Source organism: Festucalex cinctus, chromosome 2 (genome assembly GCF_051991245.1).
Source record: "Festucalex cinctus isolate MCC-2025b chromosome 2, RoL_Fcin_1.0, whole genome shotgun sequence".
NCBI lineage: Eukaryota > Metazoa > Chordata > Actinopteri > Syngnathiformes > Syngnathidae > Festucalex > Festucalex cinctus.
The window spans coordinates 21,177,614-21,190,918 of NC_135412.1; the positions used below are offsets into that span (position 1 = coordinate 21,177,614).

A 13,305-nucleotide genomic window follows, 5' to 3' on the forward strand; every position below is an offset into this window, starting at 1 on the left:
CAAGATGGCTCCAAAAGAACAAAAACAAAAAACAGTGAATATTTGAAATAACAGAGAATAGGTTGAGGCCCCCCCCCCAAAAAAATATATAAAAATTGATCATTTTGATCCTTTAATACTGTAAATATGGTGTGAAATTTTCAAGTTTCATCGCAAGTAATTTTTTTTCCCCCTTGTAAGTTTGAAGAAGTTGAGGTCCACTGGCATACACACACACAGACGCACAAGCAACACACTCACACACACAGTCAAGTGTTGACATACGCTGCTCATGTGCATGCAGGCTGAACGTAATTAATCCTCATACAATGCAAAGAAGAATGTGGCTCGAACATACGGTGACGTGTTCGTTTTTTTTTGTTGGTTTTTTCTTCTTTATCAGAGGTTCATTTCGACTTGTCAGTACTTGTTTTTTTTTGTATTTCGTCAAGTCATTGGGTCACTTTCACCAATGCTAAAAGAAAAACCACAGCCACTAAACTAGTGGGGCCTTTCACAGTTCAATATAATCATTAATCAATATTAACATGTCTATTCATTGAAATTCATTCATTGAAATGCGAAATGTGATGAAAATTGAATTTATTTACTGGTATCTTATTCATTTTACCAATTGTGGTTTTGTTTTTTGTTTTTTTTATTCATGTCATTTATATATATATAAAAAAAATAATAATAATAAAGACTTGTTAAACAAGCATCAATTTTCCTGGTGGTTTAATGTGTTGCTGTGCCAGAAAATTAAAATTAACAATAAATACTTAATTGCACCATGAAGTTAAAAAAAAAAAAGTAAAAAATAAATCACTCCAATTGCTTGATTGACAGGTTTGAGAAGGTTTCGTCACCACCATCGGCCACAGCGACAGCAATGCCCTCTGATCAATACTCTGCCATTGCCATGGAGACCAACAACAACATGGCCGCCATGGTAAGTCTGGCACCTGACCACCAACAGAAGCATATTTTTTGTGCTGCGGACGGGTTCATCTGGGGGGTAAAAGGGGCCTGTTTTATTTTATTTTATTTTATTTTTATACTCAACAGTGAAAAAAATGTAGAACGACATAAAATAACACCGGAAATATTAATAGGAATAATAAACACACATTACATTAGTGTACACTTACAATTTTGCATTACATTCCTGGAAGTGGTGTTCACATCAATGTAGTGCTGTCACTGACTTTTTAAAAAATAGACTTGCCTATCAATTATTGCAAAGATTAATGGACTAATAGCCCCCCCCCCCAAAAAAAAAAACTAACAAAAAAAAAAAAACAATAAAAACAATTTTTTTCCCTTTTTTTCCCCTTTTTTTATTTTTTTTTTATTTTATTTTTTTTATTAAGTCCACAAAGGTTGAACCCGAGTTGAATTTAGTGGATATGGATATGAATACTCATTGTTCCTTATCTTCTCTGCACATGTGCACCTATTACACAAACACCAACAAAATTAGCCTATGATAAATGATTAACAATCGTGATTAGCACTATGCTGCGTTCTCACCAAAAGCCGGGGAAGGCGTTTCGGCGGCGCGTTTGCATTGTAGTCAATGGAGTTCACGCGCAATGGAACGAAAGTGCGTGGGCGGCGCGGAGGACGCGTTTCGCGCGCTGGGACGCAGTGCGCAGCAGCGAAAATCCGTACATTCGTGACGAAAATCCGCACAATCGCGTATTCGCCAAAGTTAAAAAAAATTTGACTTTTTTCGCTTTTCGCCTCGCGGCAGCCAATCAGCTTCGAGTACGGGCTACGTCACAAACATTTGCGACACATATGTTAAAGTAAATACTCTCACAGCTGCTCAACGTGATATCACGATTCGCAATCATAATAGCCCAGCTCTTAAATCACCTATTGCCCTTTGGAGGGTAATTGACGGGGTGGGGTGCTGTGGAAGGCTGACGTATAGGCTCTGCCTTTTTGTGTGTGTGTGTGTGTGGGGGTGTGTGTGTGTGTGTGTTAGTCCGGTTAGTCCAGTTTTAATCCCTATTTTTAGTTTTTTTTTATCATTATCATTATCATACCTCATCCCGTTTTTATTTAATCCATTTTTAGTCGACTGTAAATCAAGCATCTTAGTCTTTATTTTAGTCCAAGAAAACAATTTTATTCGTCGAGTGTTAGTTAACAAAAACTGACAAAAACGTTTTAGTCTAGTTTTAGTCAGGAAAGTCAATTTGTCCTTGTATTTATTTATTTATTTATTTATTGTCAGCAGATTGTTGAACATTTTGGATCTAAAATATTTCACATACAATTTTCTCTATGGATACTATGGCTCCATGCTATGAGCTAGTAAGTTAGCCATTATTAGTTAGCGGCCGGATTAACATTAACATTATTGTTATTGTTAACTTTATAGTAGTTGGATTAATGTTACGTTATAACTATAATTATTATTTTTTTGAATATACCTCGATCCTGTCTGTCCCATGTGTTTGTGCATATTGCACTCACTAAATGTAAATTTTAAAAGGGTTGTCACATCACAGTGTCACAGTGACAGATTAGCAGAGACAAGATTTTAAATTTCCGTCTCGTTTTGTCCATGAACTAAAATGTCCATTGAATTTAGTCAGTTTTTTATTAAGTGAAGTACATTTTCTTCTCATCTTCATTAGTCGACAAAAATGCATACTGATTTAGTCCCAGTTATTGTTTATTAATGAGGGTTTTAGTCTAGTCTATAGTCTAATCTAGTTTTAGTCCAATGAAAAATGTGTGTTGACAAAATTATTTTTGTTTAGTTTTCGTTGTGTATCAGCAATACTATGAATACAGATGTGAATGTGAACAGCAGCAACAATAGTGAGCAGCATTGCGTTTACCGTAGTTTAAAATTACAGCAAGTAAGCAACATGAATGACAAAAACACTCAGACAGATAGATAAGCATTTTACTTTTTTCCCTATATTAAGTTACTGCTTCAAATGAGGCTCAGTGAAATGCTAACATTTGCTTTGCTAACATGCAATATAGCAAGAAAGCAACCCGAGTAATGAGAGCACCAAGGATTTTCCATTTTCCATGCTTTCTATTGTGCTATTTGTAATGACAAATCATCGCTGAAATGCTAACATGCTGATAGATGCTGTGCTAAAAAGGTAGAACTCTGATAAGGCTTTTATGTCTTGTCCCGTATTCAGAAGTGAACTCTCGTAAAGTGCGTATAGTTGAAAGGCTGTCTCGCTAATGTCACATCACTCACCTGGATCCTTTGACCGTAAAACTTCACACAGTGAAATATTGCGGCAGCCGTTAGCGCTTGTTCCTCTTTTTCACTCATAAATCACTTTTGGGAGAGGGTGTCAGTCAGCGAAAGTCTGCTTCCTTCCTTTCGCCACCTGCTCCTATCAGTTTCCTGCTTTCAACACCCCCATCCCCTAAAAAAGTCAAATCCTTATTAATGTGTCGGTTCATGGACCAAGCACCTGTTGTGAATTTTGGCATTTTGCCCCTCGTAAAAGAATAGCAAGTCAGGAAAAATTCAACAGTTGTTCGTCAAAAGTTTACAGCAGGTTCAATTAAAAGTCTATAAAAGGTTGTAGCGCATTTTAGGTTCATCCTGAAATTTTGAATATCCCTAACATTTATTATAGCAATTAGCATGGCTTCTCCATCTTTCTTCGTAATGCCTTCATGAAAATGATACATGTCAGAAACCTAGCTTATTCACCCCCACGGAGGCGATGACCAAAGTAAATATATACAAATCCCACCTTTGTCATTGATGGAGGAAGGTCTAATTAAATACCCGTTTGGAAGAGGCATTATTTCAAAATTTTGTAACATGCTAGCCAAATCTTTAACTGAAAGTTCACAACGTAAGCTAAATGCACGGAGTTATGATTTGGGGGAAGAACTTACAGTGGAACAATGGCAGTCAATCTGTGTAAAAGCCCAAAAACAGACAGCCAACACACACTTAAAATATTGCAATATAATTGGATAATGAGGGTGTATATAACTCCTGAAAAACGTAATAGGTTTGACCCGAATACACCAGATACATGTATCAGATGTGGTGAGGATAAGGGAACATTGTTCCACTGTGTATGGAGCTGTCCCAAAATACAGGAATTCTGGAGGGGAGTCAGGACAATGATTGAATCAATTTTGCATCTGAATATGGGACTGGAGCTCAAACTTTTTCTGCTCGGCTTCTACCCAGCTAAGCATAGACTAAATCAATTCCAGCGAATGTGTGCACTACAGGCAAAGAGACTGATAGCTCTATCATGGAGGTCGGTTGGAAAACCAAGTACTGTAAAGTGGTTTAAGGAATTGTCTCTGCATTGACCCTTGGAGAACATTACCTACACTTTGAGAGGTCAACAAGATATCTTTCAAGGAGTTTGGGGACGTTTCTTGGACTACGTCAGGCACAATGACATTTCGCACCTATTAGGTGAACCTGGGACGGAATGACAACCTCGTTTGGATGAAGATATTGGACTGTAGAGTCACATGGGAACTCTTGCAAGACATGTTTAAGAGGGTTTTTTTTTTTTTTTTTGGGAGGGGGTGAATTTATTTGTAAAATGTGTTTGAAATTTTTAAAAATTCTATAAATATATTGTTTAAAAAAAAAGAAAGAAAATCAGAATTGTAGTTTGTGTGAAAGTTGATACTATTATTGTTTTTTTCATGACCTCATTGCTATCCATGCATTGCTGCTGAACTTACTGCTACCTTAGATATAACAGAGAGATACAAAGTGCCCCTTTTGAGCTGCGTGCCAATACATTTCACCTGAGAAGCCTGGACTTGGAGCGACGTGCTTACTGGCACATATATCCATTTCCAATATAAAGAACATGTTCCAAATTCCCATCTGCGTCCCTGCATGTTCTCATTTGCATATTTTCAACTATACCTTGAGCGATTCCTCGACTAGAACTTCTAAGCTGCAAGTATTGAATCACGTGACCCTCGTGGAAAACCTTCAGACAGTTGAGGCTCCTGCGTCTCACTTGCAGTGTGGCGTTTGTCACTAATTGTGTTGCCGTCTGACATGATGGATGTTTGGTGACAGCTTCTGTCAAATTACCTTTTTTTGTGGATATCAGTGAATGAGCCGGAAATAGGAGTTTCACGTTGTGTCTTGATAGCAGGTAGAATTTCGATTGGGAATTGATCATATACTAACAATTGATGTGCGAGTACTAACACATGGCAAGATAGCAGCCTGAGCAAAAAAAAAAAAAGCACCAAGGCAGATCGATTATATAGATATTGACTTACTTACTTACTATATCTAATGGCACCTGATACAATGCTAAAACGCTAACAGCCTGCCAAGCTGTCCCAGACAGATTTGAAAGTGTCTGCTCAAATATTCCCTGCGGTGTTCCTAAAGAATGTCTCCTCCGCACCTTTACATATATCAAACACATCAAAAGAATTGATCCACTTCAGTGTAGCACTCAACTATCTGACGATCAAGAGGGTGATCTCACGTGCAGCCAAACAAAATAGTTCTGCTCGGCTTCCCCGGCTCGCATTCCTAACTCGCAGCTTTTCCTTAGCGTGCCATTCTTCAAGCTAAAACTTGTTTATACACTTTGTCTATTTTGCCCCTACCTAGTATACCATAACAACTTCATGTAACGTGTCATGAATAACAATACATATGGTTCTCAATCAGACTGTACAACCAAATGTGATTGTGAACAACAGCAAGGATAGTCAGCATGCAGCGATAAATGTATAGTAGTAGTTAGTTACAGTAATGATACACTTTTTTTTTTTTTTGCTACATCCAATGCTGCTGTTCACACTCTTCTGTGTATATATAATCTATTTATTACTCACACTTATTGTATAACTATTGTACTAGATGACATGATACGGCTGCAAAAAATATCACAAACATCATCATTGCATTAACAGACCCTTCCAGCTGACGTCACCGCTTAGCTTCCGCTGTGCCTCACGGAGGGCAAACATCCCATAACAAATGAATGTACAGAGCTTGATTTTCGGCGAGCGTTTTCGTTCAAAGGAGGGAAATCTGTCAAGTGTCACAAAAAAAAACATCCCAAGTAGGACCCTACATTAATGCAACTCATTGAAACCAGCCGTTTGAAGCCGCGAGCTACAAAAAAAAGGAGTTTGTTGGAAGGCAAAGTGGTAGCAGAAGCTTACGGTATGTTGTTTTTGCTTGAAACAGCACGTCGATCACTACTTTTATGGTGTAAATTGTCATTCATTAAATCGTTTGTGTACGGATATACTTGACTTGCTGTATATCGAAGTTTTCAAGCTATCTTAGCTTGCTAGGTGCTAACAAACAAATTGACACCCTGCCCTCCACTGCAAGGGGAGCACTTAAGCGTGACGTCACACTGGAAGGTCTATAGCTTGTACAATATGCGTATTGCAAAGTCGTGCAATAAGTGTCAATGGAATTGTGTGCTTTTATTTGTTTTTGATCAGACAGAGATGCAACCTTAGATGTGCATCGCCATCCAATTTATTTATTTATTTATTTATTTATTTATTTATTCATATGGGATAAAATAAATTTATTCAAACAGCAAATTAAATTAAATCTTAAAATTATTTCATTATCCATCCATCCATCCATCCATTATCTTAACCGCTTATTCCTCACAAGGGTCGCGGGGGGTGCTGGAGCCTATCTCAACTGGCTTTGGGCAGTAGGCGGGGGACACCCTGGCCTGGTTGCCAGCCAATCGCAGGGCACACAGAGACGAACAACCACTCGCACTCACAATCACACCTCGGGACAATTCGGAGCGCCCAATTAACCTGCCATGCATGTCTTTGGAATGTGGGAGGAGACCGGAGTACCCGGAGAAGACCCACGCGGGAGGCGGACGTGTTAACCAGTCATGCACCGTGCCACCCATTAATTAATTAATTAATTAAAATTAAATAAAAAATGGTGAGTTATTGCAATTAATTCGCTAATAAAATAAATAAAATAATAATGCTTATTTTCCCTTGTGGAAAAAAAAAGCATTTTTTCTTTCATTATATGATCAAAATGTAATTTCTTTAGGTACATTTTAAATAGTGCAATAATATCGATATCACAATCTTTTTTTATCTTTGATATCACAATATTGAACAGCATCGCATGTTTATCCCAATATCTTACAACCGTATTACACGTATTAATTCATGTGTAATTCATTTTGCTATATACAGTGCTGTTGACTATTTTTTCTGCGGTTCATCTTAAATTCTGTAAATATAGATATATTTAAAACATTTTTTTTCTTTTTTTTACGCGTGTGTATTTTTTGCTTCACCCAAGGCGGAGGTGAGCCCACCGCCGCCCGAAGGCCTGCTGGAGAATGACAGCGGTGTGGAGCTGACGAGTGAGAGCAGCCCGCTGGCAGGTGCCGAGCCGCCGTCGCCCTTCAGCCCCAAACAGAACGGGGGTGCCTCGTCACCTCAAGGTATCATCAAATATTTAATATTCATGTATTTCTTTTGTGTGCATTTACATAGGATTATTTTTAATATATTATTTAATTACAGTATATGCATGTTATTGAAACTGACATTATTTAATTAATGTTTTGATTTAAAAAAAGAATTATGCTGTATTATTAAATGTATTTATTTTACGTTCAGTTCAGTATACTTAATAATGAACTCTGTTTAATGTAGCAGTAACAGTAATTTAATTATACTTTATATGCATTGATTTTGTAATGTTTTTTTTATTTTAAAAATCTATACCCAAATTAAATGTAATTAGGGTTTTATTCTTTCATTTCCTCCGTTTTCAGATGATAACGTGTGTTTGGAAAGAACGGCCAGAACCAGGAAGAGGTCCAATGGCGAGGATGGTACCTGGGACGCGTATAGTAAAGTACGGCGGGCGTAAGCGGATGGCTCAAATCTGCGTTAACCAAATGCTGGATCCATGTTAATTAACACATGCTGTGCGTGTGTGTGTGTGTGTGTGTGGTCAGAACAAGACTCAAAAGACTTTGAGAGAGAGCCCACGCACCCGAACCATTTTCCAGGCCGGTGCAACGCCGCAAGCCAAACCTCGCATACAGACACGCAAACATGATCTCGTCGCCAACATGGTGAAAACACAAAATATTGTAGATGGGAAAAGCGATTACTGCTGCCATGTGGAAATCAAAAGAGTAATGACATTTAAGAATCCAAAATTGTCTTCATGTAGATTTACAGTATCAGCCAATGAGAGCATACGGGTATGTTTGCGTGTATAGTGACACGACGAGGAGAGGTAGGACTCAGACGCAGGATAAAGGTAGGCCACAAAGGCAATAGGTTTATTTCCGGCCAACAGCTGTCTACTCTCAACTTGAGAGGAGAAAGGGGAATCAAAAAGTGGAGAACTAAAAACGCTCCACTGGGGAGGAAAAAACAGGCAAAAGGTACAGGGGACAACAAAAGGCGCTCCGCTAGGGAGGAAACAAGGCTCAAGGCACAAGGGGTAACTAAGGGCGCTCCGCTGTGGAGGATAAGGCACAAAAACAAGGCAAAACAACAAGGCAACAGGAACAAGGACTCGAGGACTGTGGGACGCTTCCATGCACTGACTGTGACACTTCGGCACTGAGGGGAAAGTTTAGGTGGCTTTTATTGTCTTGGTTGATTGGTGGCAGGTGGACATGATCATGGGCGGGGACCGGTAATTAGTGAACTGCAGGAAGGGCAAGTGACCTGTGGTGAGAAGGGAATCAGAAATTCAAAATAAAACAGGAAACATGACTATGAAAATAAAAGCATGGCCTGTCACGCCGGTGGCGGCATGGCCTGTCACGCCGGTGGCGGCATGACAGTACCCCCCCCTCAATGGCCGGCTCCTGACGGCCATCCGACCCAAAGCGTCCAAAAACAAGGGCGGGCGGAAGGGGGCACGGAGGTGGGAACACGGCCCACCCCTCCGTCCCAGACAAAAAGACAGTTCAGGAGGGCGTCCATGAAGCCAGACAAGAGTCCCGTCGGGACCGTTCAGGATGTTCCTGATAGAAGAGTCAGCGGGCGGACTTGGCGTGATTTGGCGAGGCGTAGCAGACGTGGCGTGGCAAGCTTGGCAGACTTGACGAGGCGTGGCAGGCTTGGCAAACGTGGCAGACTTGGCGTGGCAGGCTTGGCGTGGCAGGCTTGGCGTGGCAGGCTTGGCAGACTTGACGAGGCGTGGCAGGCTTGGCGTGGCAGGGCAGGCTTGGCCGACCTGGTGTGGTATGGTAGACTTTGGCGTGGACGGCTTTGGCTTTGGCGGCTTTGACGGCGTGATGCAGTGACCTGATGCAGAAACTTGCCGTGACGTGATGCAGAGACTTGGCATGGCGTAAGGTCTTCGAGCTGCGCCCGGCGAGGCTCGGGGGCTTGAGGCGGCGCCCGGCGAGGCTCGGGAGCGAGAGACTCAAGGGTGACCAGGTTGACTGCGGCTGAGGATGCACTGGTCGCTGATTGGTCCAAAACGTGATCCCTACAATCATTTCCCCATTCCAGTACATTCCCGGAGTTACAGTCGATTCGGGGGTTGTGTTGACGTAGCCAAGGATATCCCAGAACCAAAGTGGGAGACGAAGCTTGGATTACGTGGAAACGGAGATTTTCTTTATGTTCGTACTTCCAGGGGTTCGGTGATGTGGGTGATGCTGAAGAGCTCCTTGCCATTCAGGGCTCTGGCCTGGATGATCCGGGGAAGGGGTTCGGTGGTGGCTCGTACTTGCTTAACGAGGCCCCAGTCCATGAGGCTCTCGTCGGAACCGGAGTCGATGAGTGCTGGCATGTCAATGGTCATAGCATGGTGGCGTATCTGGGCTTGCGTGATTCTTTGTGTCTTAGCAGGTCGGGGGGACGGGAAACTCACCGGTGAACCTCTTTTCACGGTGCAAGTTCCCACCAGATGACCAAGTTCACCACAGTAGAAGCAGCGGCCTTCTTGGCGGAGACGCTGTCGCTCCTCGGTGGTTAACTGGGCCCGACCAAGCTGCATGGGTTCCTCCTCGACGTTCCGCACTTCCCTTGGCGCTGGTCGGGGAGGCAAGATGAGCTGTGGCATTTCGGTTTCCATTGGCGATGACAAGGGGGTTGGTTCCACCCTCTTATGGTGCCCGCTGGACTTGGTCAACTCCCGTCGGCGATGATCAGCACGAATCGCTAGGGAGATCAGAGCATCCAAGTCGGTAGGAAGGTCCACGGGTATCAGGAGTTCTTGGATGGCGGGTGAGAGTCCTTTCAGAAAGTGGTCCTGTAATGCTGTGGAGTTCCAGCCACTATTTGTGGCCAAGGTGCGAAAGCGGATTGCGTAATCGTTGACGGGTTCTTTGCCTTGTTGGAGCCGGCTCAATGCTCGTGCCTTCTCTCGGTCATTGTTGTCGGGATCAAAGACCTGGCGCAAGGCGGCTTGAAAATCCTGTACATTTTGGCAGACCGAGGAGCCCCTGGCCCATTCCGCGGTTGCCCAGGTCTTGGCTCGTCCAGTCAGGTGGGACACCATGAAGGCTACCCGGGACCGAGCTGTGGAAAATGCCTGTGGTGAGTGTTCAAAATGGATGTCACACTCCGTGAGAAAAGTCTGACATTGTCCAGGTTCACCGGAGTATCGTTCTGGGGAGGCCAGTCTCAATCCTACCCCGGTGAATGACGTGGTCGGGACAGAGAGTTCGGGGAGGGGTAGCTGTCCGGTGGGGGCTGGAGCTCGACGCCGCGATTGGCTCACCAGTCCGTGGACCTGGCTCGACAGCTCCTCCAGCTGCGAAATCACGGCTTGCTGAACCTTTTCCTGGTTGGCAAGCCGGACCTCAAGGCTCTGCAGCGCAGCCTCGACCTTTCCTGCTGGGTCCATGCTGGCCGAAGTGTACTGACACGACGAGGAGAGGTAGGACTCAGACGCAGGATAAAGGTAGGCCACAAAGGCAATAGGTTTATTTCCGGCCAACAGCTGTCTACTCTCAACTTGAGAGGAGAAAGGGGAATCAAAAAGTGGAGAACTAAAAACGCTCCACTGGGGAGGAAAAAAACAGGCAAAAGGTACAGGGGACAACAAAAGGCGCTCCGCTAGGGAGGAAACAAGGCTCAAGGCACAAGGGGTAACTAAGGGCGCGCCGCTGTGGAGGATAAGGCACAAAAACAAGGCAAAACAACAAGGCAACAGGAACAAGGACTCGAGGACTGTGGGACGCTTCCATGCACTGACTGTGACACTTCGGCACTGAGGGGAAAGTGCAGGTGGCTTTTATTGTCTTGGTTGATTGGTGGCAGGTGGACATGATCATGGGCGGGGACCGGTAATTAGTGAACTGCAGGAAGGGCAAGTGACCTGGGGTGAGAAGGGAATCAGAAATTCAAAATAAAACAGGAAACATGACTATGAAAATAAAAGCATGGCCTGTCACGCCGGTGGCGGCATGACATATAGTCGCATTTTATTATTTACAAATACAACAAATTAACCCCTTCAGAACTGCATTTTTATTTTTATTTTTATTTTTTTACCCTTTTCCCCACATAAGAACAACATGGAAAACAATTTTTGGGGGTATCACATGTTTCTATTTGTTGTAGTGGACACCAGGATAATATGTCTGTAATGTGTTGTAAACTTACCAATCTTATGTTACATTTTTAATATGAAATCATGCAGATCAACTTGCGATTGTGGTTGATTGGTTAGCGATGACCCAAATCATGAGCCAGGAGTGTTGACATCATCCAAATTATGCATTTTTATTGGTTTAACACACAAATATGTCACGTCTACTGCAATCATCTATGGGTCTGAAGCAGGGATATCATATTTTTGGAATTTTTCATTTTAGGTAGTTTTTATTTCGTTTTGAGTTTTGTTTTTTAAATTTAGTTAGTTTTAATTCATTTTCATGGTGGTCCTGTTAGTTTTTATTCATTTTAGTTATTTAATAAATGCTTAGTTTTAGTTAATTTCAGTATTAGTTTTAGTAAAAAAAAAAAAAAATGTGTATTACTTGTTCGCAACATTTAAAAAACACCATGGGAGCGACGTCATCTGAAGGTGTTTTTCTATTGGCTGCTGCTCGATGACATCACTTCTGTGTGACAGACTTTAATAAAACATCCTTATTCCGTTCAGTGCCGGTTGGCGTGGGTTCGCTCCTCCGCCTGGGAGATCCCATGTAGCTTACATGAAGTAAGCTTGTGTGTGAGTGTGTGAATGAGTGGTTACAAAAACAAACAAACAAACAAACAAAAAAAAAAACATCCTTATTCCGGTTAATATCAAAATAAATCTACTTAAAATCATATTTAAAATCATCCCCAAAGGCTCATGCATTCAATTAATTACCAAAGACTAAAACCAAGGACATTTTTGCCATAATTATATTTAATTTTAGTTAGTTTTGTAAACATAAAATGTAGTTTCAGTTAGTTCTCGTTTTTTAAAAAGGTTTTTCGTTTTTATTTTATTTCGTGAACGAATTTTTTTATTTTTTTTTATTTTACTTTTTTCCTTAGTTTTAGTGAACTAAAATAATGTTGGTCTGAAGGGGTTATGTCAACACATTTGGGCCAGATTAAAGAACAGTGCCAGCCGTATATGGACATATTTTGCACACGCTTGTTCTACAATGTTTCCCATCATTTGGGTCCATATGCGCGTTTGTTGACCTCATTCCAATCTTCCTTCGTCAGTGTGGCAGATCATCTCGGGTGGTCGCGTCCCAGGGCGACCCTGAGGTGCCGCGTCTGGAATTGATGGAGCACGACTCCAAAGACTCCGCCCGAAGCAGCGGCACCACCATGTCCAGTTGCGACGCCCACATTGAATACAACGTAATTCAATCATTACCTCTACTTTTACCTGAACAGCCTGTGAGTCGTTTTGCCACCTCTGTAGGACAACAAGGGCTTCAGCGTTGGTGAGCTGGTGTGGGGGAAGATCAAGGGCTTCTCCTGGTGGCCCGGCATGGTGGTGACCTGGCGCGCTACCGGGAAACGGCAGGCTAACCACGGCATGAGGTGGCTGCAGTGGTTCGGGGATGGGAAGTTCTCCGAGGTGAGGAGCGCGAGCTACAAGCCCGCATCGGGTCTGACATGAGATTGAACATCTTTGTGTCGCGGCAGGTCTCCGCCGACAAACTGGATTCCATCACTGCCTTTGCCAAGTTCTTCAATCAGGCATCTTATACCAAATTGGCGTCCTATCGCAGGGCCATCTTCCAAGCTCTGGAGGTAAATTTCAGCCTTGCACCTCTATACAGGAATCTGCCTGTTGTTGTGTGTTGTTTCTATGTACTCCAGCTTTCTCCCACGTTCCAAAAAAAATGCATGTTAATTAGGGCTGTCACT

General features: G+C 42.4%; 1 protein-coding gene across 1 annotated transcript in view; it reads left to right on the forward strand.

Moving 5' to 3' along the window:
- The window catches only part of dnmt3bb.1 (DNA (cytosine-5-)-methyltransferase 3 beta, duplicate b.1), a 42,257-nt gene that overhangs the window by 4,961 nt on the left and 23,991 nt on the right, over nt 1-13,305 (forward strand). Inside the window, exons 2-8 of the mRNA XM_077513648.1 lie at nt 829-931; nt 7,295-7,439; nt 7,776-7,858; nt 7,962-8,081; nt 12,649-12,789; nt 12,854-13,012; nt 13,081-13,188. Of these exons, the coding sequence (XP_077369774.1) occupies nt 829-931; nt 7,295-7,439; nt 7,776-7,858; nt 7,962-8,081; nt 12,649-12,789; nt 12,854-13,012; nt 13,081-13,188 (859 nt within the window). The remainder of the gene's footprint in view (nt 1-828; nt 932-7,294; nt 7,440-7,775; nt 7,859-7,961; nt 8,082-12,648; nt 12,790-12,853; nt 13,013-13,080; nt 13,189-13,305) is intronic.